This window comes from Pleurodeles waltl, chromosome 2_1 (assembly GCF_031143425.1).
Source record: "Pleurodeles waltl isolate 20211129_DDA chromosome 2_1, aPleWal1.hap1.20221129, whole genome shotgun sequence".
Classification (NCBI taxonomy): Eukaryota; Metazoa; Chordata; class Amphibia; order Caudata; family Salamandridae; genus Pleurodeles; species Pleurodeles waltl.
This window is the reverse complement of record NC_090438.1, coordinates 425,692,343-425,714,666: the sequence shown is the minus strand read 5'-3', so window position 1 is coordinate 425,714,666 and position 22,324 is coordinate 425,692,343. Positions and strand designations below refer to the sequence as shown.

General features: G+C 40.8%; 1 protein-coding gene across 3 annotated transcripts in view; it reads left to right on the top strand.

The window, feature by feature from the left end:
- The window catches only part of LOC138265434 (protocadherin-11 X-linked-like), a 570,450-nt gene that overhangs the window by 431,889 nt on the left and 116,237 nt on the right, over positions 1-22,324 (top strand). Inside the window, exon 4 of one of the 3 annotated variants that reach the window (XM_069213137.1) lies at positions 19,158-19,247. The exons of the other annotated variants lie outside the window; for them this stretch is intronic. Coding sequence (XP_069069238.1) covers positions 19,158-19,229 — 72 coding nt within the window. The 3' untranslated portion in view covers positions 19,230-19,247. The remainder of the gene's footprint in view (positions 1-19,157; positions 19,248-22,324) is intronic. 3 annotated transcript variants of the gene reach the window in all.

The window sequence follows — 22,324 nt, the reverse complement described above, 5'->3', positions numbered from 1 at the left end:
TAATATCATTTGTTTTTCAATTACATTCTTATTACTGTAGCCTTACACTTTCAAGTATTTCCTGTATCACATCTGATCATTTTCAGCACTCAGCATTTTGAAGTCAAAATACATTTTTGATGCAATTTTTCAGATTTTTATCATCTGTTGTCTCTTGCGTTATGACCACTGATGTATTAACTGTATTAACACTATTCTGTATCAATATATGCCCTATATTAACACATTAGTATTGTTAATATTATTATTATTATTATTATTATTATTATTTTTGTTAATATGATTATATGTTTTTATTTCTATGAAACATTGTCTTGGCAATATGAATAAATAAATGCATTTGCAAATGTCAGAAAACTATTCATCATCATAAGTTACCCATTTCCATATAATCATATGTATTAGGCATGACAGTTGACAAAAGCTATCAGGCTCCATGAGAGTCCGTTAAAGAATACTACCATGGTTTCCCTAAACAGTATGAAGAGATCCAGAAGATAAATGACCCTTACTCATCAGGAAATAGATCCAGATGGGAAGACATGGGCAGGGTCTGGGTATGACATCCACTTTGCAAAACTTTCTCAGAAGAAGCAGTAATTCTCATTTCAGAATGGCAAAATAAAAAGGCTTCTGTACTCCTACAATAGTGCTGAACATCGATCTATTCTTTCTGCATTGACTTTTTTTTTTGCACATCAGGTATTTTATTATTATTATGATTATGATGATGCTGATTACTATCATTATATTTGTTTTCATTTCTATGAAACTTCATCTTGGAAATATTAATAAATAAATAAATAACAGATTGACCCCAGGTCTACAATGTAGTACTGTCTTGTCACGTAATACCACTCTAAACACCATAGCTGCTCCTTTGGATTCCGGGTTTAGAACAAGATGTAATTTTGCTCATTTTGGCAGTAGGAAGTATTTTTTCTCATGTTTATTTACACAGGGAAATTATAAAAAGATCCTTGTAATATATATTTTTTTTCTCAAAATTGCTCATGCATGTTTATTCTTGCTAGTAATACAATGGTTCCAAATACTCTTCTTGTCTGTTCTCTGAATGCACCCCTCTGTCTGATCCTTTGTCAGATGACTTCTGAAAGGTACAAGAAGGACATGTATCAATATACTGATATCAATCAGGTTGTTTTAATGTATCACAGTTATGTAAATTCTAACATTTATCAGAGGTCTCCGGTTGCAGACACTCTCCCCATGTTATTTCCTTTAATCCAGCCTTTTTCAGAAGTTTACTTGTATTGTCCTTGTCAGAACTACCCTTAAGCTGTGTCTTATTTGGTCTGGTCCCAAAATTATATCAAACTATAAATGGACAGGTGTCTGCATATATGTTTGGTAACTCAAGCTCTTGTTCCACTACTGTGACCTGTGCCATTCTCTAACTTATTGCCAGTGCCGCTGCTCTCCCTTTCATACTTTCTAAAATAGTTGAGGATATTGTGGCAAAGTTGCCAATTATTTTCACCCCCCACTCCAGGACAGAGGCAGTCCCATTTTCATTTTGAATCTGTTTTAGCACATTTGGCAAAACAGCAAGTGATGGTGTACCATGAGGAATGGTATATATTGGAGCAAAGACTGTACCCCAATTAGCACAATCATGAATGGAGGGAACCATCCCAAGTGGCAAGCATATGGTGAGAATTCTATGTTTATCTTGGGGTCCCGGTATGGGGAAACACTGCTTCAAGCTGATTTGTTTTTTTGTGCTATCTAGAACAGTTTTTTCTTCTGCCTGGTGGGTATCTTACATATAATGGCCTTCATAATTACTTGGCTAATCTTAGATGTAGCTAACTGTGGTTGGAGAGCTTGAACAGCCCATGCTGGGGCAATTGTTATGGTGCACACAACAAATTGAGTGAAACATCTTTATAGTCTACCAAGGTTATTATATAAGAGGTGTAAATCTCCCACTGCTAGTTGTATATTAGGATATGGTGTGTAGCCAGCTAGTACTGGCCATGTGGCCCCATCATTGCTGAGCAGACCCAATCTAACATTTTCTAAGACATGTGGTAGGGTGCCTTGGACCCAATTCTGATGTTCCTGAAATGTTTCTAAGTCCTGATATGCTCTGTATTGGCCTGGTGTGTTAGTCTTGGTGGATGTGTGGAATGTATTTGCATTAGCACCAACTGCAGGAAAAGTGACCCATGAGTAAAATACTAAAGCTTTGTATGCATTCTCTGCCTCAACCATAAAGGTAACATCTCCACCCCCATTATACAGCCCAGGTCAATTTAAGTGTAATGTAACAGCAGTCCAGCGGTTAGCAAAAACATTAATTTTATCCACCATTTTAATGTTTGGAATTCAGAGAGGAAATTACTATGGTGGGGTATCCCAGCCTACAGACAAAAATAATTGCTTCCTATTATGCTGAGGAGGATTTAGCCCTAACACCACAGACGTCTCAGTTAATGCTGAATAGGGGACCCTGGGCACACACAAGAACTACTCACGTGACCCGTTTAATGATGGCCTGGCCTATGAACATTGGTGGCACTGTGTTATATGGTTCCTACTAAAATATTAGGACTGCCTAGTAGGACGACAGAACCTCAGAATGTGGGGACTGAGCCCATTCACACACTCAGAAGCTGTTGGCCCAACTCCTGGTTAGCTTACAGTGCCTCAAACAAACCCCTAACATTTCCAGGGTGGAAGGTGATTAGGGCAACCTGATTATGACACTCTGATCCTAAATGGAATAGTGGATAAAGATCATACGCTTTTGTTGTCTTACTCATGCATTCCCCGGCAAGCCATAGGAGAGATACAAGATAAGTTTTCAATATATTTATTGAAACAATCGTAGTCTTGCATATAGAGAATGAGCTGTGATAATTAGGCAGATGAAAGAAAGCAACGTTACCAGCATGATGAACATGGTGAAAAAAATTAACAGTCGAACCAATGCAAATGTTTTCTAGCTACTCCTATCTTACTCCTATCTATCACTATCCCTATACTGAGAGCATTGTGAATGTACTTTCTGCCTTTGCCGGATCTTAGAGGATAGACTTAGCCCCCATACCTAAACAACAGAGGCAGGAATTTGGCCTGTAGTGTAGATGCCAATCCTCTGCAGGCTGAAAGATCAGGACCAGCAGAGCTGCATGTCCAACACAGCACTCATCTTGAGGCGGTCATGGCGGGAGTGTTTCTCTGACCACCCTGGGTCAGTATATAATTTATATAATCAAAGCCACACTGTGTTAGAGGCACAGCTCTGATGCAATGTAATGTCTAGACACAGACAAGCACTAGGATATCTTGTACTCTATTCCTAGCCTTGTACAGAGGGTGCAGATTAAATGTTGAGAAAGGCTAACTCAAAATAAGCAGCATGTACAAGGTGTTCTTATAATAATGTTGTGCAAGCCTAAATGTGTAAAATACAACTGCTATAAGCAATGTCATCTCAAATGTGTAAAATATAAATTATAAAAACTAAGCTAAAACTGAGAACTAATGTGTGTTCCTATGGCCAACAAAGTGATGTAGCCCATTCTACCTCTTGGATCAGACTTCTGTCCCCAAACCAAGGAAAACTCTATCCATAAGAACAACAACCAACAGAAGTTACTGACAGCTGCCAATGTTCAAAAGCAGACCTCTGGCCATCCAGAGATCTCTGACCTCTATGGTTTCTCAGATTGGTGTGTAGTAGTTACAGGTGTTTTGCACTCTTTTTCTACTTTACCTCCTACCAGTTCAGGGATGGAATCCTGAAACTGTATTCAAAGGCAGAACAGGAGACTTGGGGGAGCTCTCACTCACCCTGCCCCTCCATCTGGGGACGTGTACCCTCAGCTTGGAAGTGGTACCCCCAGAAAACTGGACTGTACGGTGCACTGGGTGGCCACCCCTCCCAGTTCCCTCAACATCAGGGGCAGATCTTTCCCCAGAATGCAGTCTTTGGGCATTCGGGGACTAATTTCTCTGGGCCACATCCCCACCCTACTCGAGGGATACAAGGGGCATAGGGTGGAAGAAGTCCTGCCCATTGGCCTTAGTTATCCTACACACCGGGTTAGGCTACTGCTCTGGGGAAACTAGTCTTTCCAGTACCATGGTCTGGCTAGCCCCATTCTCCAGCAGAGCGGTTCCCAGGGTCCCATTCACTTTCACCTGGTGGAAGTGATGAATCCCACCCTCAGGGATCACCAACTCTCCCTCTGAGTCCACCTCCCACCTAAGGAAGATCATGGCATAGTCTATGACCAGGTCCTAGGGACTAAGGCCACAGTGGCCACACCTGTAAAGGTCCAACCGCTGGGTGTTTTTTTAGGACAGGCAGTGCCCTCCTGTTTGTGTCCTACCTGAGAACAATAAAAGCAGCAGGGTTGTTAATGGAATGCCTTAGACCAGCATCCTCCTGAATCTCCTTTCAGTTTCTCAGAAGAGGCAAGAGAATACTTTCCTTCCCCCTTACTCTGGGAGTTGTCTGTGTCTCTCTGGACCACCTGCTCATCCTGCTATGGGGAATCTGAACCACCCTTCCTGGGGTCACTCTGAGGTGCCCTCTTTTGGATGCAGGAGCTGATCCAGCAGTGTGCCTCCTTAGAAGCTCCCTGAGGTCAGTCAACCTACTATCAATCAGGTGTTGGCACACATCTGGAATACAAAGGCTTTATATGTGCTCCCTTGCAACCACATTGTACAGCCCCTGATAATTATTTACCTCACTGTTGTTCACCCAATCATCCAGTGCCTTGCAAAAGGAATTCACACAATCCACCCACTTGTTACTATTCCTAATCCTCTGTCTGTACTTTTCGTGGGTCAGATCATATTCCCTGACAAAGGCTCCCTTCATGGAGGGGATACTTCATTCTTTCGTCCTTCTCTAGGGCCAGTAGGGTGTCCCTTCCCTCACTAGGGATATGTCTGCATAGACTAGTCCCCCCATCCTCCTCAGGAATCTTGTGCATCTGTAGGGCAATCTCACAAGGCTAAAACCACTTGTCAATATTGCCCCACAACAAAGTCAGGCAACAGACCTTTTAGAATATGGACCCTCTACTCGTCAGAGGGTGCTTTAGAAATTCCACAATCACTACAGGACTCTACCTTCCTGGCCTTGAAGTCTTGATAGAATAGGTCATCAGCTCTCTTTCCACTATAAGATCACTATACCTGAGGAGGAACCATTCCTTGGCAAAAGTTTAAATATACTATGGTTGCACAGCAGCACCAATGCCTTTGATTTGTGGGTCAAGAAACCTACATCACTGTAAGGCCGATGAGGACTCATCATATCATGGCCCTGGAAGACCTCTGAAGGCCACAGGCACTCCAGATTAGACCACAACCCAAATGTCTGAATGGTAAGGACAAAAAGGTAAAGTGGTAAAATATGCAAAAGGTCATGGCTTGCAAATTGGCTGCAAAATAGGTGGACACCTTTAATACTTGTATTTTGAATGAGCCCTGTCCTTTATATTTCTGTTAACTTGGACACTTCTATTTGACAGTTTAGCTTGCTACATTTAATTTGTCTGTTTAACTCATTATTAAGTGAAGTATGCTGCATTTGCAAACCCCTCTTCAAATGATCTACATCTCTATGACCCCCTTTCTCCTAGGATTTGTTTGCCATTGCCACTGCCCACTGTATACACTCAAATATAGCCTTACTTCACCCCAATACCTCAGGTGTTCATACAACCCTCTGCTCTTTAACACTGCCTTGCAACTCCATCTTTAAAATTCCATTTACATATCATTTCACTCTGCTTATTTAATCTTCAATAAGAAATACGTCATCAGAACAATGTTGGTATGTATGGCTTCATCTTAAACATGTCTAACTACCAAATTGGTCTGACAAATTGACACTTCAATGTCACAGTCATCACTCTCGTCAACTGTCACACTTTACTAATATAGAACCCTCCTTCTGAAGATATTTATAGTATCTTAAAATCTCTGTCACAAGCCACTAATCTTAGTCCATAGCAATGTAGCCTTCAAATGAGCAACCATTAATGCATACAGCATAATTTAGAACTTGGCTGGAAGGAGACCCCATTATAAACTAGCAGTCCTTGTTTTCCACCAACATAAATCTTAGTTCCTGCACTTTCCCCAGCAGAAACCCTTGACTTGGAAGCACATCTGCCACTGAACTGTAAGGTTGCAGTAATGCTCTCCCCATTCTATTGAGAGGGAGGAAGGTGGGCATGACTGTTTACTCTTTTCTTTATATGCAATGCAAGGTTTGATGAAGAAATGCAATGATTATTGAAGAAATTAATGTTGTAATATTTAATAGTAGTAGAAGTAAACAACTTTATTTCGGCCACAAGGCAATAAGTGTTCAAACATTAAAAAAAAAAAAAAAAAAAAACAGTGCTTGGATCCACAAATTGCACATATAAAAATGTTAACAAGCATAGACCAATCACACACAAATAAGTACATTTGACATAACTCCATGTGGCTATGAAGTGCTTAGTGGCTCATAAGCATAATACAATAAAATACACCAAGAGTTGGTAAGCGGTATGTTATATCCAAGAAGCAAGAGACAATGCAAACTAGATAAAAAGTATGGAGATGCTTTCACAGTTCGGTGCACTTAAATCAAAAACATCAGAAATGATTAACAGCTGTGTTCAAGTGAAGCTCATGAGTAAAGAAAGAGGATGACAAAAACCTCTTTACAGGTTCCACTATGTACTCCTACCAGTGTATTTATTGATCTAAATATCTGAGCTATGCTTGAAGAAAGTCTAGGACTAACTGACAGTTATGTTGGCAAATAGGCATGTTATACAAATGGTATTTAAGGTATGCCAACATAGTGAACGACATGCTATATTACTACAATGAAATGTCTTGGAGTTTTTGAACAGTCAGTGCAATTAAGTGCAATTAAAATGTGAGTAAAAAATAACATTTAATTCATGCAGGACTGACATTAAAATTCAATATAGAAAGGTGGACCTTATTGCAAGTAGTCGTGGAGTCTAGGCATTGGCAATCTTTGAACAAAGGAATGCTATGTGTCTGCCAATATAGCTTTAGGAGTAGTTCAATTGACGTGATCAAGTGAGTGTAAGTGGTAAGAGCAAGGCCAGGTCAAAGCTAGTGGTACGAGCAGGGTGGGGACACAGATCAGGTACCTCTCTGTATGAGGATATACAGTAGTAGTATTCACTGCTGTACACCTGGATCAGTAAGTCCTTCCTCTGTGTAATCCATATACTACATAAAATGTTGCAACAGTTCAGGCACATAGGGGAGTAGGGTCACATCTCAATTTTCCTTGGGCCACGTCATGTTGGGGAGTGCCCAACTGCTAGCATACCGGCTTAATCCAGGTGGACCGGAAGCAGGCATAAGTCCCGCAAGCAAATAAAACATGAGCCAAAATTTCTCTGAAAGGTTTGCAGCCTCGGCAAAGTAAAGTTGTAGTTGGTGATGTTGTCCATTTGGCTGCAAATACTTTAAGTGGGAGGGATCCCACTCTAAATTCAATATAGTGTTTCTTATCCATGGGGTTTGAGATGGTATCTAGGTATTGCTTGTATGCTCTGGTGGTCTTTAAGTCTGTAAACTGCCTTGTCAATGCCCCTCTTGAGGCGTTTATCTCATCCTTTTGAGCTACCCAGTCCCTCATTCTTTTTAGCTACCCAGTCCAATATTTCCTCTTCATCTGCTGTTTGGATGAAATGTGGTCGGGAAAACAGGAGTTCCATGCCTCCTGCATGCATGCCTAAAGTGGATAAGGACTTTTTTATTGTTGCCCAACCAAGCTATTTTTTGTGATTTGTCCAACATAGTTAGCTCCCTAAACTTTTCGGCATGAACTATTAGCTCCGGTGTAGTGACAAATCTCCTCCAAAACATGAGTGGTTGTAACCTAGGTTTGTCTTGGATTTATTTTCTGTCCATATCAAGCATTATGTGGTGTAGAGGAGTACTGACCGGCTGTAATACTAGTTTCTTTATGAACTTGTGTTCTGACCTTGTAAGATCTATAGTGCTGGATAACTACCAGAGTTCTGCTCCATATAGAGCTGTGCCCACTGCTTTTGTGTCATAGTTCTGCAGAGCAGGCCTTACTGGCTTGCAATGGGATGGACTGTGCTTTTTCATTAGAACGTCTATAACTTGTCTGTGTTTCATGACCATTTTATCAACATGGGACCAAGATATGTTAGTTGTTAATGGTTGATGCCCAGATAATCATAGGCTTCCACCCTTTCAAGTTTGACTCCCCCTATGTGAATTTTCCCCCGAAAGGATTTGTAATGTTTTATGGCCATGTATTTTGTTGTCCTCATATTTAGCTCCAGACCATGCATGGTGAAAAATGATTCAACAGACATTGCAAACCACCTGGTGTTTCAGATACTAGTAAAACATTATCAGCAAAGACAGGAGTATACAGTGTTTCCTTGGTGAGAGCAGGGGGGTCCATGGAACCTAAAGAGAGTAAGTGGAAATAGTGTTATGTTGGAGCAAGTACACCTCCCTGGTGCACAGCCTTGTTCACAGGGATTTGGTCTGTGAGCTGTCCCTGGTCCCCCAGCAAATGTTTGCAAATATTTCCTCATGAAGATGTATGGCCAGAATTAAGATCTCCTGAGGCATTCCCAGGTCATGTAGGGTGGTCCAAAGCTTTCCTTGGGTAAGAGATCAAATGCTGTCTTCAGGTAAACAAAGGCAACATAAAGATGGGCCCTGTTGATGAGTCCAGTTTTTCAGCACAATAGAAGGAACAGAAATGTCTGAGCTACAAAGCTGTTGTTCTGTTTATGAAACCAGCCTGCACAGGGGTTAGTATGTTATTTAATAATATTTCTGTAATTAATAACATAAAATAACAAATGTAATTAGCACATTTCAAATCAATTTTGTGATATCTGAGTCTTTGTGGAATACAATATTTAAATATTAATGTTTTGAGTGAAACACATTTGTGAGATCATATTCCCATATCCAATGTGTGTTAGAAGGTATCAGTATTTTTTTAAACTTAATCAATTGGTTCAGCAAATATTGACTTAAAAATACACTTAATCCTATGCGCTCTGATAAAAATGTTACATTATTTTAGAAAATATTTGCTTTCACTCAGTAGTATTAAACTTTTCTGGCACTCAATAGTTTATTTCATTCGATGGGGAGGAGATGTGACCTATTAGCTAGATCAGCTAACTTTACAACAAAGAGGACTAGGTTTGTATTGTATTGTATTGTATTGTAAACTATTTGTAGAGTGCATTGCAGCCGTAGCATCGACGAGCTAGCGAACATTGAAAGGAGAAATCTAGTAAGAAAAAGAATAAAAGAAAATGAAAGAACCACCCGAGGCTAGAAACTTGGTAGAGTACAGAACAAAAGGTGGAAATAAAGGAATGCCTAGTCTAATCTGAGAATAGCCAAGTTTTAAGCCACTTTCGAAAACAGAAGTACGTTTCCTCCGTCTTGATGGAGAGTTGGAGAGAATTCCAAAGTCAGGCCGCTCTGACCGAGAAAGCTCTATCCCCCCATCTGACCATACGGCAGCGAGGAATAAATATAATTTCCAGTATAGATGATCTGAGCTGACGTCCTGACTGGTAAGGCCTTAGAGTAGTGCTTAAATAATTACAGCCTTCCTGATAAAAAGCCTTATATATAAGAAAGTATGCTTTAAAAGTAACCCGTTTTTTCCACTGGCAACCAATGCAGCTGTCTTAAACTGCTGCTAGCCGATGCGGAACTTGGAAGTTCCAGAATTAAGCGAGCCGCCGCATTTTGAATCAATTGTAGTTGCTTAATAGGGGCCTTCCTGATGTTAAGCATCAGCGCATTGCAATAGTCAAGTCTAGACATCACTAATGCTAAGGTCACCGAATTTTAAGTTATCTTTAAAGAAAGGGATTTTTTTAAAAACATTTTCAGGCACTAATAACTTTTAATTGTACTGTTAATTTGATGTTCCAAGGAGAGAGTCCTATCAAACAAAACACCGAGGTTTCTTAGCACGGAGCTTGGAGTAGGACATTCATAGCAAGGTTTCAATCTCCTCCTCGCCTCAAGATTCTGTGATTCGGGTGGAATCAGTTGATCCCCTTGTATCAAAATGTAACAGAGAGTGGTTCTGTTGTTAAGTTTTTTAATACCATTTTGACATATTTGCACTATAAAAATGACCTTTGTTAATATAAACGTCCACTGTATAAAACACATACTGTTAAAAAATTCCAAGAATGCTCAACTGTTCCTTTGCCATTTCAAATGCTAAAAGTAAACCCCGTTTTCAACATCTATTTTATAAATCACAAAATTTATTTTCTTTGCAGAATTTACATTTCATGATGTAATATTTAGCATACATCAGTTAAGATTAAAAAAGTCACCCAGTATCTATGGACTGAACTCTAAATTCAGCATCTCTATAATTATGTAGTACATGATTGTAAGAAACTGGATAATTGGCTGAGGAGATTGGAACTTCCATTCAGGCAACAACCACAATCCTTGTCAAGATGAATGACAAAAGACACTAAATTAACCTGTACTTAGCCCTCTGGTAGCTTGGCACATAGCAGTCAGGCTTATCTTAAAGTGTAAATTATGTATGCAGCAAAAACACACAGATTAATAAAGTGAAAACACAACACAAGAAAAATCCCACATCAAGTTAAAAGCATAGAGAATGTTTTAATAAATAAATGTATACCAGAATAACAAAAGTCCAATCAGTAGAAGGGGAGATATTCAGTTTTAAGGATTTAGCTAGATATAGCGCCTAAGAGCACAAAGTGATGCTCGTGGTCATTTGGTCATGTTAAACAGAGGGAAGTCACAAGTTCAGGCAGTGATAGAGTGATAGAATGTGGGCCGGATACAGGGACCAGGTTAGCCCCACTGAAAATATTACCTTTTTAAAGTCTGCCATGAGGAGTTCCATTTGCGGTAGAGGAGGAGGCCAAAATGGAACAGGTAGTCTTGTGGATGGTCATCGTTGTAGCATGAAGAGCAGGCCAGGTCGTGCTGGCTGCCATTCACTGTATTCTGAAGCTTTGTGTTGGCAGTGAACTCAGGCTGTTGTTGCTGTAGCAGAAGTGTAGATCATTGCCAGTCATCACTGACAGTCCATGTAGAGTGAAGAGTGGGATTTAGAGCAGATTCATGCTTGAAGTTGTCAGGGGCAGAAGTGTCTTGGTGCAAACAGGCCTTTTCGCTGTCATGGAAAAGTAAAATGTAGGGGTTTCACTTTTCTTTACAGGAAGAGCTCAACTGATACAAACCACCGTTCTAGAGCCCGAGGGGGCTCCATTTGAGGGTCAGGAACTCAGTTCAACAGAAGACATCAGGGCTCAGGCAGGTCCAGTTGCAGGTCCAGTGTAGAAGATCTGCTGGGCAGTTGCCAGGAGGCCACTTGTGCTTGTTGTGTCCCTGTAGCTCAGACAGGAGATCGACCAACTGACCCTTGGAGTTACTCAAGTAGCATGGGATGAAGGGAGCCAGGTCCAGTTGTCCTTTTCAGAGATTAGGGCTGTCCGCAAGCAGCAGGGCAGACGTCTGGTGGTCAAGGCAGCCCTCAAGCAGCAAGACAATCCTCTGGGGAGCAAGGCAGTCTTTCGTCTGTAATGTCCACAGATCCAAAAGTGTTGTCATGAGTGGCTATGGAGGACTGATATTTAAACCTGGTGCCAGCCTTTAAGCTAGGGTACACTCCCCACATCTGGTTCTGGGAAGTTCTTTGTTTCTCCTGACAAGGCTCCAAGACACTTGGGGTGACAAAAGACTAGTGTGAGGTTCGTTTGTGTGTGACCGAAGAAGGCCCTATGAAGTGTAAGTGGAGCAAGGCACACATCCACCCCAGTCATCCTGGCAGAATGCCCACCCTCTCTATAGCTAATCCCATTTTGTGTCACTGTCTGGGAGGAATATACAATCCCCAAAAGCAGAGTCATGTAGCCCAGAAAACACACAAAAGGCACAAATTGCTAACACAAGAAAACGGCAGCTTTCTAAAAGTGGCATTTTTAGAATTGTGACTTAAAATCCACCTTTACCATTAAAGAGGATTTTAAATTTCAATTTTTTTGGATCAAAGCAACATATCTATATCTGCTCTCAATCCAAAGATAGCACTCAATATAGGTAACCCAGTGTTAGTGGTGGAGATAGGCCTTACAATAGTGAAAAATGACTTTCAAAGTTTTTAACTGTTGAGACATGTAACACCTAAATATACACACCCGACTTTTTAAGTACAGTACACCCTGCCCTTTGACACTTTAGGGGCTTCCTAAGGGATGACATAAGTATTAAAAAAGAAGGACTAGGCCTTGCAAATATTTTGTAAAGTCAAAATGACAGTTTAAAAGTACAATACAGGCAGTACTGGATGGCCTGTGACATATCTTAAAAGGCCACGTTATTTGGTGGCATTACGAGTGCTGCAGGCCACTAGTATCATTTAATTTACAAGCCCTGGGTACAAATTGCACCATTTACTAGGGACTTATTAGTAAATTAAACATAACAATTAGGTAGATGCCAATTGTACCATGTTTTATGGAGAGAGGACATGCACTTTACCACATTGTCTTCCAGGCAGAAAAGTGGATTCAGCAACAGAACGCAAATATCAGGGAAAGACCCGGCAAAAAGGGCTAGGTCCAACAATGATTCTCTTGATATCTCCCTCTCTGGGCTCTAACCCTATTTTGTTGGCTTGCTTCCCTTCTGCTGGTTCTAGAAGATGTTAATGGTAATGCTGACAACTTCACTGGCAGCTACTAATGTAGGCCTATGCAGACTTAAGAAGCATTAAATCCTTTCTAATGGGTAAAAGAGCCCACAAGGCCTTTGCAGGTGATTTTGCATCTTGGCTTTGCACCAGAACCGAATGCTCAATACCTATTAGTTTCCTCAGTTATGCTGAATTGTTAGGTCCCTAGAATGTTCATGTAGTTCAGGCATGTTGAGACTCATGAGGGCTATATAAAATATGTAGACAAATGCACTTACTCCTGCTCTGTCAAGAGATACCGCCTCAAGTGAATGGCTTTGAATGTGGTGCAACAGCTTGAAATTTATATTTGTTACTTGAAAATACTGTACTACTCCACATCACATAATGTAGGGATATTCTGAGGAGAAACTGTTTTGTTTTAAAAACATCTTGAAGTCTATAAATCATGTCTCTATGCAAAACAAGTCATCTTTATTATAATCCATCTAATATAATTGCCAAACAGATTATGGGAACTTTATTCTGTTGTTAAGTATTTTCTTTATACCACCTGTTGTGCTTGTGAGATTAGACCCTTGCAAGCCCTGTGTGATGATGTCTGCTTTCTTTGCTAGGAAAGTGTGTACCACTAGTGAAGGGAGCAAGCACTCCCTGCCATCAGTGTAGGATCCTAGCATCTTCATGACTTTCTGAGTACTTTCAGCAGTGAGATCAGCAGTGAGAATCTCTCTTCCACTGATAAATGCAGCTAAAGTGGGTATGATTCTGCTCGGATTCAAGTTCGGTTCACCCAAAGACTCTTTTTGATTGCTATATTACAAGGCCTGCCTCCTGAGGAGTGATCCTGGAGTGTGGTAAAACAGTTTTTTGCACCTGTAATGAAACCAGGGGCCTCATTTACAAGCCCCTCGCACCGCCGCTGCTTCATTTTCTTTGTGATGCAGCGGCCATGCTAGCAGAGCACTACACTGCTCCACATTTACAAACTGATGCATTGGACCAAATGCGTTAGTTTGTGAAGCTCTTCAGCATATTATACCTGCATCAGGTATAATGTGTGCAAGGTAGGTGTTTCCAAAGAAAAAGCCACATAGAACTGGCACAGTAAAATTTACAACATTTCACTCTATGACTTCACTGCGTCATAATTTTACCACCTGCTCAGACTAGGCATAAAATTGATGTAGGGCTTTTTTTTTTTTTTTAATTGAGGCTCTCCTCTCATTCCTGAAGTTTCGTTAGTTTAACAATGCAACACCAGCAATGCGTCACTTTAGCGGCAATAGATAAGTCAGAATTTCTGACGCATCTGTGAAAATGTGCATCTTGGAGCTCTATACTGTAAATACAGCGTATCCATGGCAATGTTAGTGGATGTGCGGCAGGTGCAAGAAATCTGACGCATCGATGATGATGCGTCAGTTTCTTGTAAATGAGGCCCCACAATTTGACACTGAGTCCTTAAAATTCTATGGACCTACTACCATGTCACCATATTTTTCTTAAATAATGGAGCCACATATAATCAAGTGGCTCACCATTCCTCTTTATTGCATAGGGGCAGGAGATGGATCTCAGGCTGGGGTCTGGATTGGTGGGACACCCACCAAACTCCATCAGGTTCTTCCTGATTTAGTAGACCTAGTTTATAGGTGTCCCCTTTTTCATCAGCTGAGCAACCTTCAAGCTGCATGTCAAACAAGGGCAAGGACTATCACCAAAACTGTTTAAGTTCTTTATCCATCTTATAGGGCACTTGCATTCCTGTTTTAAGGCTGTTTTTACACCCATAGCACTCAGATTCTGCTTAAGGTTCCCTGCTACTCCACAGACATATCAGACACCTTGAAGCGTATCTGAGTGCTATCCCTGTGAAAAAGGGCCTCTTTTGACATGGTAGCCACTCACTTTTTGCATAGAAAATGATGTGGTTTCAAACTGTAAGTGCCCTGGGCTCCTGCTAAAGAGGTTCACAGGGCCAAATCTCTTTCCCGAAAACTGTAGTATGTTTGGCACTTCAGACACCTTTGTAAGTCCCTATTAAATGGTATCCCTGGTACCAAGGGCATGGGTACTGAAGAGAACCCCTCTGAGCTGCAACACAAATTGTGCCACTTTGAGAGGCCCCACACCAGCCTCATGAAGACTGCCATTGCAAGTGCATGACATGGTGAATCCAAAGTTGCAAACTTGACATGGCACTCACCAAGTGCAGCATGCCCATTAACACTGCATGCAATATAGGTAAGTCGCCCCTCTTGCAGGCCTTACAGCCCTAAGGCAGGGTGCACTATAAGGCATATGAAGGCATAAGTGTGCATGAGCAAATATGCCCCTATTGTTCCTTTGCTAACTCTTAGACATAGTAAGTGCACAGGGAAGCCATAGCAAATGCATGTACTGGACACTGGTCATTACGAGTTCCCCAGCTACATGATGGCCTCTCTGAACCATGTCAAAAAACTTAGAATAATAAACCTACACTGATGCCAGTGTTGGATTTATTATAAAATATACCCAGAAGGCAGCTTAGAGGTGCCCCCTGCAAAATGTAACAGCCCTGGCAGGGTTGCTGACTGCCCCTAACCAGCCTGCCACGACAAGACACAATTCTGGACTCGTGGGGTGAGAGTCTGTGCTATCAGGAACCAAAACAGAAATTCTTTCCTGGGTGGAGGTGTTACACCTCCTCCCCCAGGCAGGCAAACTGCTCCAGCGGTCAACTTCAAAGGCGTAACCGCCTTTGAAATCTGACCACTACCTCTGCTGCTAGCAGCAGATTACTGCTCAACAGTTTTACCCCCACTTCAGGTGGGAAAACGGGCAGGAAACCTAGCAAGGATCGGAGGAGTGGCTGTCCACAGCCTGCACAAACCCACAGGTGTGGCAGGCGAGGTGACCACTCCATTTTATTTTCCTCCATCTTGGATAGTAGGAAACTAGCCAATCAGGGATGGAGCTGTGACTCTTTCCCACAGGAAGTGGTCACTTAGTGGGTGTAGCCACCCTCAGGTAGGAGGCCTATTGGCCACTTCCAGGTACTCCCCCTAAGGCCCCCCAAATGCAGTATTTAAAGGGCATCCCTAGCCCAAGATATACGATTTGATGGACACAAGAAGACCAGGAACAAAGAAAACCCAAGGCATGAGAAATGAAGTTTTTGCTGTACAAATAAAAAGACACCAAACCCTGCCTGCTGCTCCAAGGACTCAACAATCATCACTGAGGGGTCGCCTGGGAACCTGAAGGACTCTACAAAACCCCAGAGCACCTACAGCCTTCTAAAAGTTGCCAAGAACCTCATTTTGAGTTAAGGTATCACTCCTGCAGGCAAGGAACCCATGAAGTCCAATAAAGTGACAAGCTGCTGACCAATGACATGGACCCAGCAGCCCAGCTAAATTCCATACAACATCCCTCAAGGACAAGACCTGCCACCATACCAAGTTCAGTGGCACTGTGACTCGGCAGGACTGTGGCATACTACTGCCTGGGTTACTGGACCTCCAAAGTCAGACACCTAGAAACAAAGGCCATTCTGGACCATCACTATCCGAGAAGCAAGCACCAGTAGAGGGACTTCAGGACACCCAGGAACCACCCCCCACCAGAGTCACCCTGCTGACCTGCAATCTACCATCAAATTTGCCTTCTCCTGACTCCACGGTCCCTAAGACACATGACTCCAGGCTGACCTCTCTGCGCTGCACTTGGCCTCCCTGGCCCTTGCATCAACAAATCAGCTGTGTTGTAGGACATTCTCCTACTGATCCATTAGACAGTTTGACAACCTCAACCTAAAAATAGAAGGTGACAGTTGTGAGAGTATTGTTTGATTTTATATGCATTTTTAATAACAAATTTCCATTGATCCATATGGGGTGTAATAACGCACAAACACAGAACATTTTCTAAACTTTGAAAAATCATAACAAATGGGGTACTTACTGTTTATTGATTATCTTGGTCTTAAATTTTTTATAAAATTCTGAAGTAATTTTGTATATAGGTCTCGAGTTTTTCTTCGGAGTGAGTGTCCACATTTATTGACACTGTGAGTGCAAGAAATGCTGGCACACGTCATGGGTTAGCCTAAATGCTTGCCCACACTACCACTACAACTGAGCATTAGGTGGTCTGCTGCTACCTCTGGATTGCAAAGTGAGGTTGCTTGGACTCTCTGCACAGTGCAAATCATGTTTGTACACTATATAGATTGCCAGCCTCCTAGAAATAGCTAGGAACTTTATAAAACTGAATGGATATAAGACTAAAATCCTAATTATTAGCAGCAACTTTTTCTTCATAGTTCAAGATGGAATAGCATGATGTATTGGGAATGCTCCCAGATGCAGTTCATGCAGTCAAATACCTTGGCATCTGCTACCTAGGTACTGAAAGTCTGATCTTCCTGATTTTTACTTATTCTGATGCTAAAATAGACTTACAGGAGAATTGTTTGTCCTGAAAAGTTATGATTTTTGCAATTGGATGTGAAATATGTGTTTTGTCTTATTTTGTGATAATTTCAATGTGAATAATTGCCACCCTACCTCCAGGATGTCATTCTAGCTTAAAGTATTTTCCTCCAGAAATAAATAAAAATAAATACATGTTTGCACCTTTTGACAAACTATTTTTTTGTGAAAAAAGGTGACATGTTGTACTTTGTGTCTCTATATACTATGATGATGAGAATGGATACTTATCTTCCATTGCTACAACTTCTAACCACTCACCACAACGTTTGAAGGAAGGGCTGAAGATCCCCTTCCCTTCAGGGACAGGAGTATTGGCTACCTGTGTGCACATGCTGAGTCCAGCCCGGGTCTCACTGTCATTTTAAGCATCTCTCTTCCTTTGATCACTTTTTAGGGTGGCTAAGTCATATAATAGGTTTCTAGTGCCTTCCTTTGCCCGTCACGAAGGGCTCGTACCAAGGCATTGAATTTGTACCCTATCCTAGGTTGCACATTTATAATTCATCCCTAAAGGGTTTTTTGACTATGTGCTTCCACTTGTGATAGGGCTCATCCATTACTGCCAACTAATCTATTCAAATAAGGAGTTGTCGAACTACCATGGTGCATGCATTACATTTGGACCTAGGCATCGAAGATTACCTAAAAGGATAGATAATGAACTCTAGCCTTTTACGTAATACCATGTTGCCAAAGAGGTGTTCATGTGAGTGCAATTGCATGTTGTGCTACAAGGAAATGTTGAGCAATCTGCAGTATGCACATTGTTGAAAGAGCAATCCATGGTGCAGCACCGCTCCATCTGGTGTCCTTTCTGTTGATGACCATGCCTCAAAAGTAGCAAGAACTCCATCACTTCTATTATACCCTCCCCCCATGTGCAATTGATGGACCCAATAAGATTAATGACCATGTTCTAACCGTGCTAAAGCAATCACCATCAAAGAAGGGGTTTAAAGGCTTCTTCGAAAAGACCAGTGTGTGAGGCATACTGAAACAACCACTACGGACTGTGCATCCAGCGATATAGGTAACCAGCGTCTAAAGGCTGTTGTGTATCTAGCATACTTGTATGATAACCCCCCTACAGAAAGCCTTTTATAAATAGCACTGTGAACCACATGCATCACCAGAATCGTTTGTACAGTCGTGATTAAGCCACTGGTAAAATCATTCCCAATCCTATATGAAAGCTATTTAAAAGCAATCACATCTGAACGAGGGTGCTGCAAGCCATCCCTGCGATTAAAGCATACCACAATGGAGACACTTTCCAAATTCTAACCCTTGTAAAAGCGGTAAACTGTAAAGCCATCATAACAATACAAAAACGTACTTACTGTTATTCACAATGTAAATAAATTACCATTTTTTGCAACTGGTGTTGTCACTGATAAGGATCCAATTTGGTTTATGAGTAGCCAAATCTGCCTGCATTTAACCTTATTTGCTTTGCACAGGTGTTCTGCATTATTATGTTTCTTTATGTGCTGATATTTTCTTGTAAATTGTTTGCTCTTTTGAAGCAGTAGCATGCTTGTTTACCATCATTCCTTCCTTCATTCCATCCTTTTACCTTTCTGCTTCCTTTGCTTTCTTCAGATTCCTTTTGTTCAAAGTAACTATGACCGATGGAGGTATGTGACTGCACATCCTCTTCTGCTTTCCATGTTTTAGATGATTTTAGATGATTGCATCCTTATCGAGTATTCAGGCCAATTCGATTTTACAGTCACTGTAAATCACTCAGAGTGTTTACAGTGATCCTAGGTGCTGTCTTTCTGAACTACCTGGAAGGTTTGTTATTAACCTGCAAGTGTATTTATTTTTTTCTTTGTATTTCATATCTCATAGTGCCTTTGAACCTTTATGACATCCTAGTGATCCCAGTTACGCTTCACCTTACTTTCTCCCCTTTGTTCCAGCCCCTACGCTTTCACTGGATTCTTGACACTGCAGCATCAGTTAATGTTGGGCAGCCCACAGCAGTGTCCTGATCACTGTTTGCTGTCTTGGTGAGTTGCTTCCCTGTTCTGTGGATGTATCAAGCACGTACAGTTCTTGCTCTGGACATTAAATCTGATTCCGGGATGGAGAATTGCTAGGATTATGGTGTCAACAAGGAAGGCAAATTACCTTAAAGGTTTAGACTTCACATCGCCACAAACTGGTTTCAGTAACAGTTCAACTTAGCTACTCTACACAATCGAAAACAGCAGTATTTTGGTGCTAGTTTATCTCCAGTCTCATTAGGCAAGACCATCAAGGGAAGACAGACAATGAATGCCTATCATTAATAATGTGTAACTACCGACAGTCTCATACTCTAAACAGTATTAAGTTTCAAAAATTCTGTCATAATATGAACTTCCATACATTCGATCAAAGTTTTACATGTTCGCAATCCATAGAAAATGCTTATTTGGGGGGTTTAAAAAGGATACTATTGTTTCATTTATTTGTGATGGAAATACATTGTGATCCCATTGATGTCATTTTAAGAAACAATTACATTTTTAATTCAATGTATACAAATAAATGTAAAATGCATCAGTTCCTTACCTTAGATAGACCACCTAACAAATAGTTTTGTAGTAAAATTTAAATTAAATCTCTTACATTTCTAAACATCAATTAGGATGTATGAATTAAAATGCTCTAGTTTAGGAAATAGAAGAGAAAAGGGCAAAAAAATAGTCCACAAAAAATTGAAAGATGGGAATAAATCACATGTTACGGTTGTGGTGAAAGAATGGTTCAAGCAAACACTTTGGCATAGTTTAAGGTTATGTTAAAAGATTATGGTAAAGAAACAAGAGACAACATTGTGTAAGGTAAAAAAGGTAGTTTAAGTAGGGAGTAACAGGGTGTAGAATAAGTGTTCATGTGTGTTTAAATATAATTCACAAATGTCATGGTAAACATTCAACTGGCTTGTATTTACATTTTTGAAATGCCCATAAACCAACTTGTTAGCCCTGACATGTATGCCTCCACAGCTATAAATCTATATTTTCATACTCACATTTATTACCCTTAATGAAAAAAAATAAAGAAGCCATTAGTTTAAATGTCAATGTGACAGCCTTAGTTTGAATAGACTTTATTTTTTGCGCTTTGATTTGCAAAATAAGGAACTGAAATAAATCTGTTCGAGAAACTATCCTCCTACCAGATTATTAGACTGGTTAAGCATTTGTTCATTTAGGAGAAACTATGTGCACATTCCTTAAAAACTATCAGCTGAATGACTGATACATATATTATAGGGTAGCCTGTGCAAACTGAGCACTGCACAACCTAAATTGTCTTCTTCTTTGCATGAACAAATATTACTTTATAGTGGGGTATTGAGGCAATATAGATGGGGTAAGGGTAGATAAAAAAGGAACGTTATAAACAGTCCTGTTATGTACGTGCAAATAAACTGTAAAAGTGAATACGGCCGTATGAGTAGCAATATGTTTTGTGTTAGAGATCCATGGATATGTGCACCTCTTTTTATTTCATTTTCTAGTATGATGTTTGCACCTTTGATAAGAGAAGTGTTCTTCATTATCTCAAAGGATTCCAAGCCAGGTTTAGGTGTGAATAGGCGTGAGAGTAATGGCTCGTCCAATAATCGCTATTTCCAGAGAGGTTCATACTTTGCTTTCCATCAGATACACAAGAATGACAGGTGTTGATAGCTTCTGTTACAGGCATCAAAATAGGGTTGTGTATATTCACAGTCCCACACATTATGCCGTCCTAATATACACATAGAATGGTCTAAAGAGAATATCCCGTTGTTTGTCTTGGACCAATAGGTCCTACGCCGAGGAGAAGCTTGCAGAAGATGCTGCATTGGTCCTACATGGCTACAAGCTATGACTAGGAACTACACAAACTCTGGTTCACTTTGCTCTCTTAAAGTGATCAGATCAAGCTGAAATATTTTTCTAAAAGTCAGCCTCATGCCTTTTAATGAATAATAATGTGATTGAGTGTAAACTGTTGACTGCCATTCTCAGTCTCTGTGAAAGGCAGCACTGGGCATGATAGAGACCAAACTCTCACACAACATTAGGCCTTGAGGCTCGGCAGCAGATCTCAGTAAATGCACCATTGAAATGAAATGCACATGTTAAGGATGCATCAGTGCACACTGCCGCAATGTGACACAACTAGCACAAATAGCCAGAAAACATCATTTTAACTGAGACAAGATATCAGGAGGCTCTAAGTCCACTTTCAGACACCATAGCTACAATGTTACTGAAGCTAATGTGTTGTTGACAAGACATTATCAACTTGCACAAGTAACAATTACCTCAAACAAAGGTCAATAATGTTACATTAGTGCGAGTACCTCCAGAGTCAACATAGCTCATTAATTTTGATGAGTTTTATGTGCAATCAGAAGAAACACCACATTTCCTATGCCACAATGAGTGTGGTCAGCACATCCCACTCACATTAAAACTACAGAATCTTGGAACAATTATGTATTGTAAAAAATGCTAGAGAATTTTGTACCTGAGAAACCAAGAAGAGAGGGTCCCTCGTTTGTATATCAGTGTTCCTCATACAACAGAAGGAAAGTCTAATGCACCATTGAACTGTGCAGTTGCATAATTTGAGGACATACAAATACTATCCATGTATGCTCCTTGAGATGGGCCTGGTGTGTCAAGAGGAACTACGATTTGCAATGAATTGAACTGGCTCTACAATTACCACTTGGTCCCAAGACACCTTTATCGAGCCTACAGATGTTCGAACATAGCTGCACCGCAAACCACAGTTCTGTATGTCTCCCCTGCTACTGTCTTTCCATTTGTAGGAGGACTGAGGAGCTGCTTGTGAAGGTTTGCAGTCCCTAACCGCACTCCCCTCCTTGAAATTGTGACTCAGCTAATGGCTAGAGCAGTGGAGTCCTCATCTCATTAATGCTGTGCACATTTTGCAATTCAGCTCTGTGAATATTATCTCTGTCACATTAAGTATAAGGAGTTTTGGTGCATTAATACACAGAGTGCAGCTTTATATAATTATGAATTACATCTATTAGCAAGGGGAGATAGTTCAAATTCAGTAGTCTGCTGTGAAA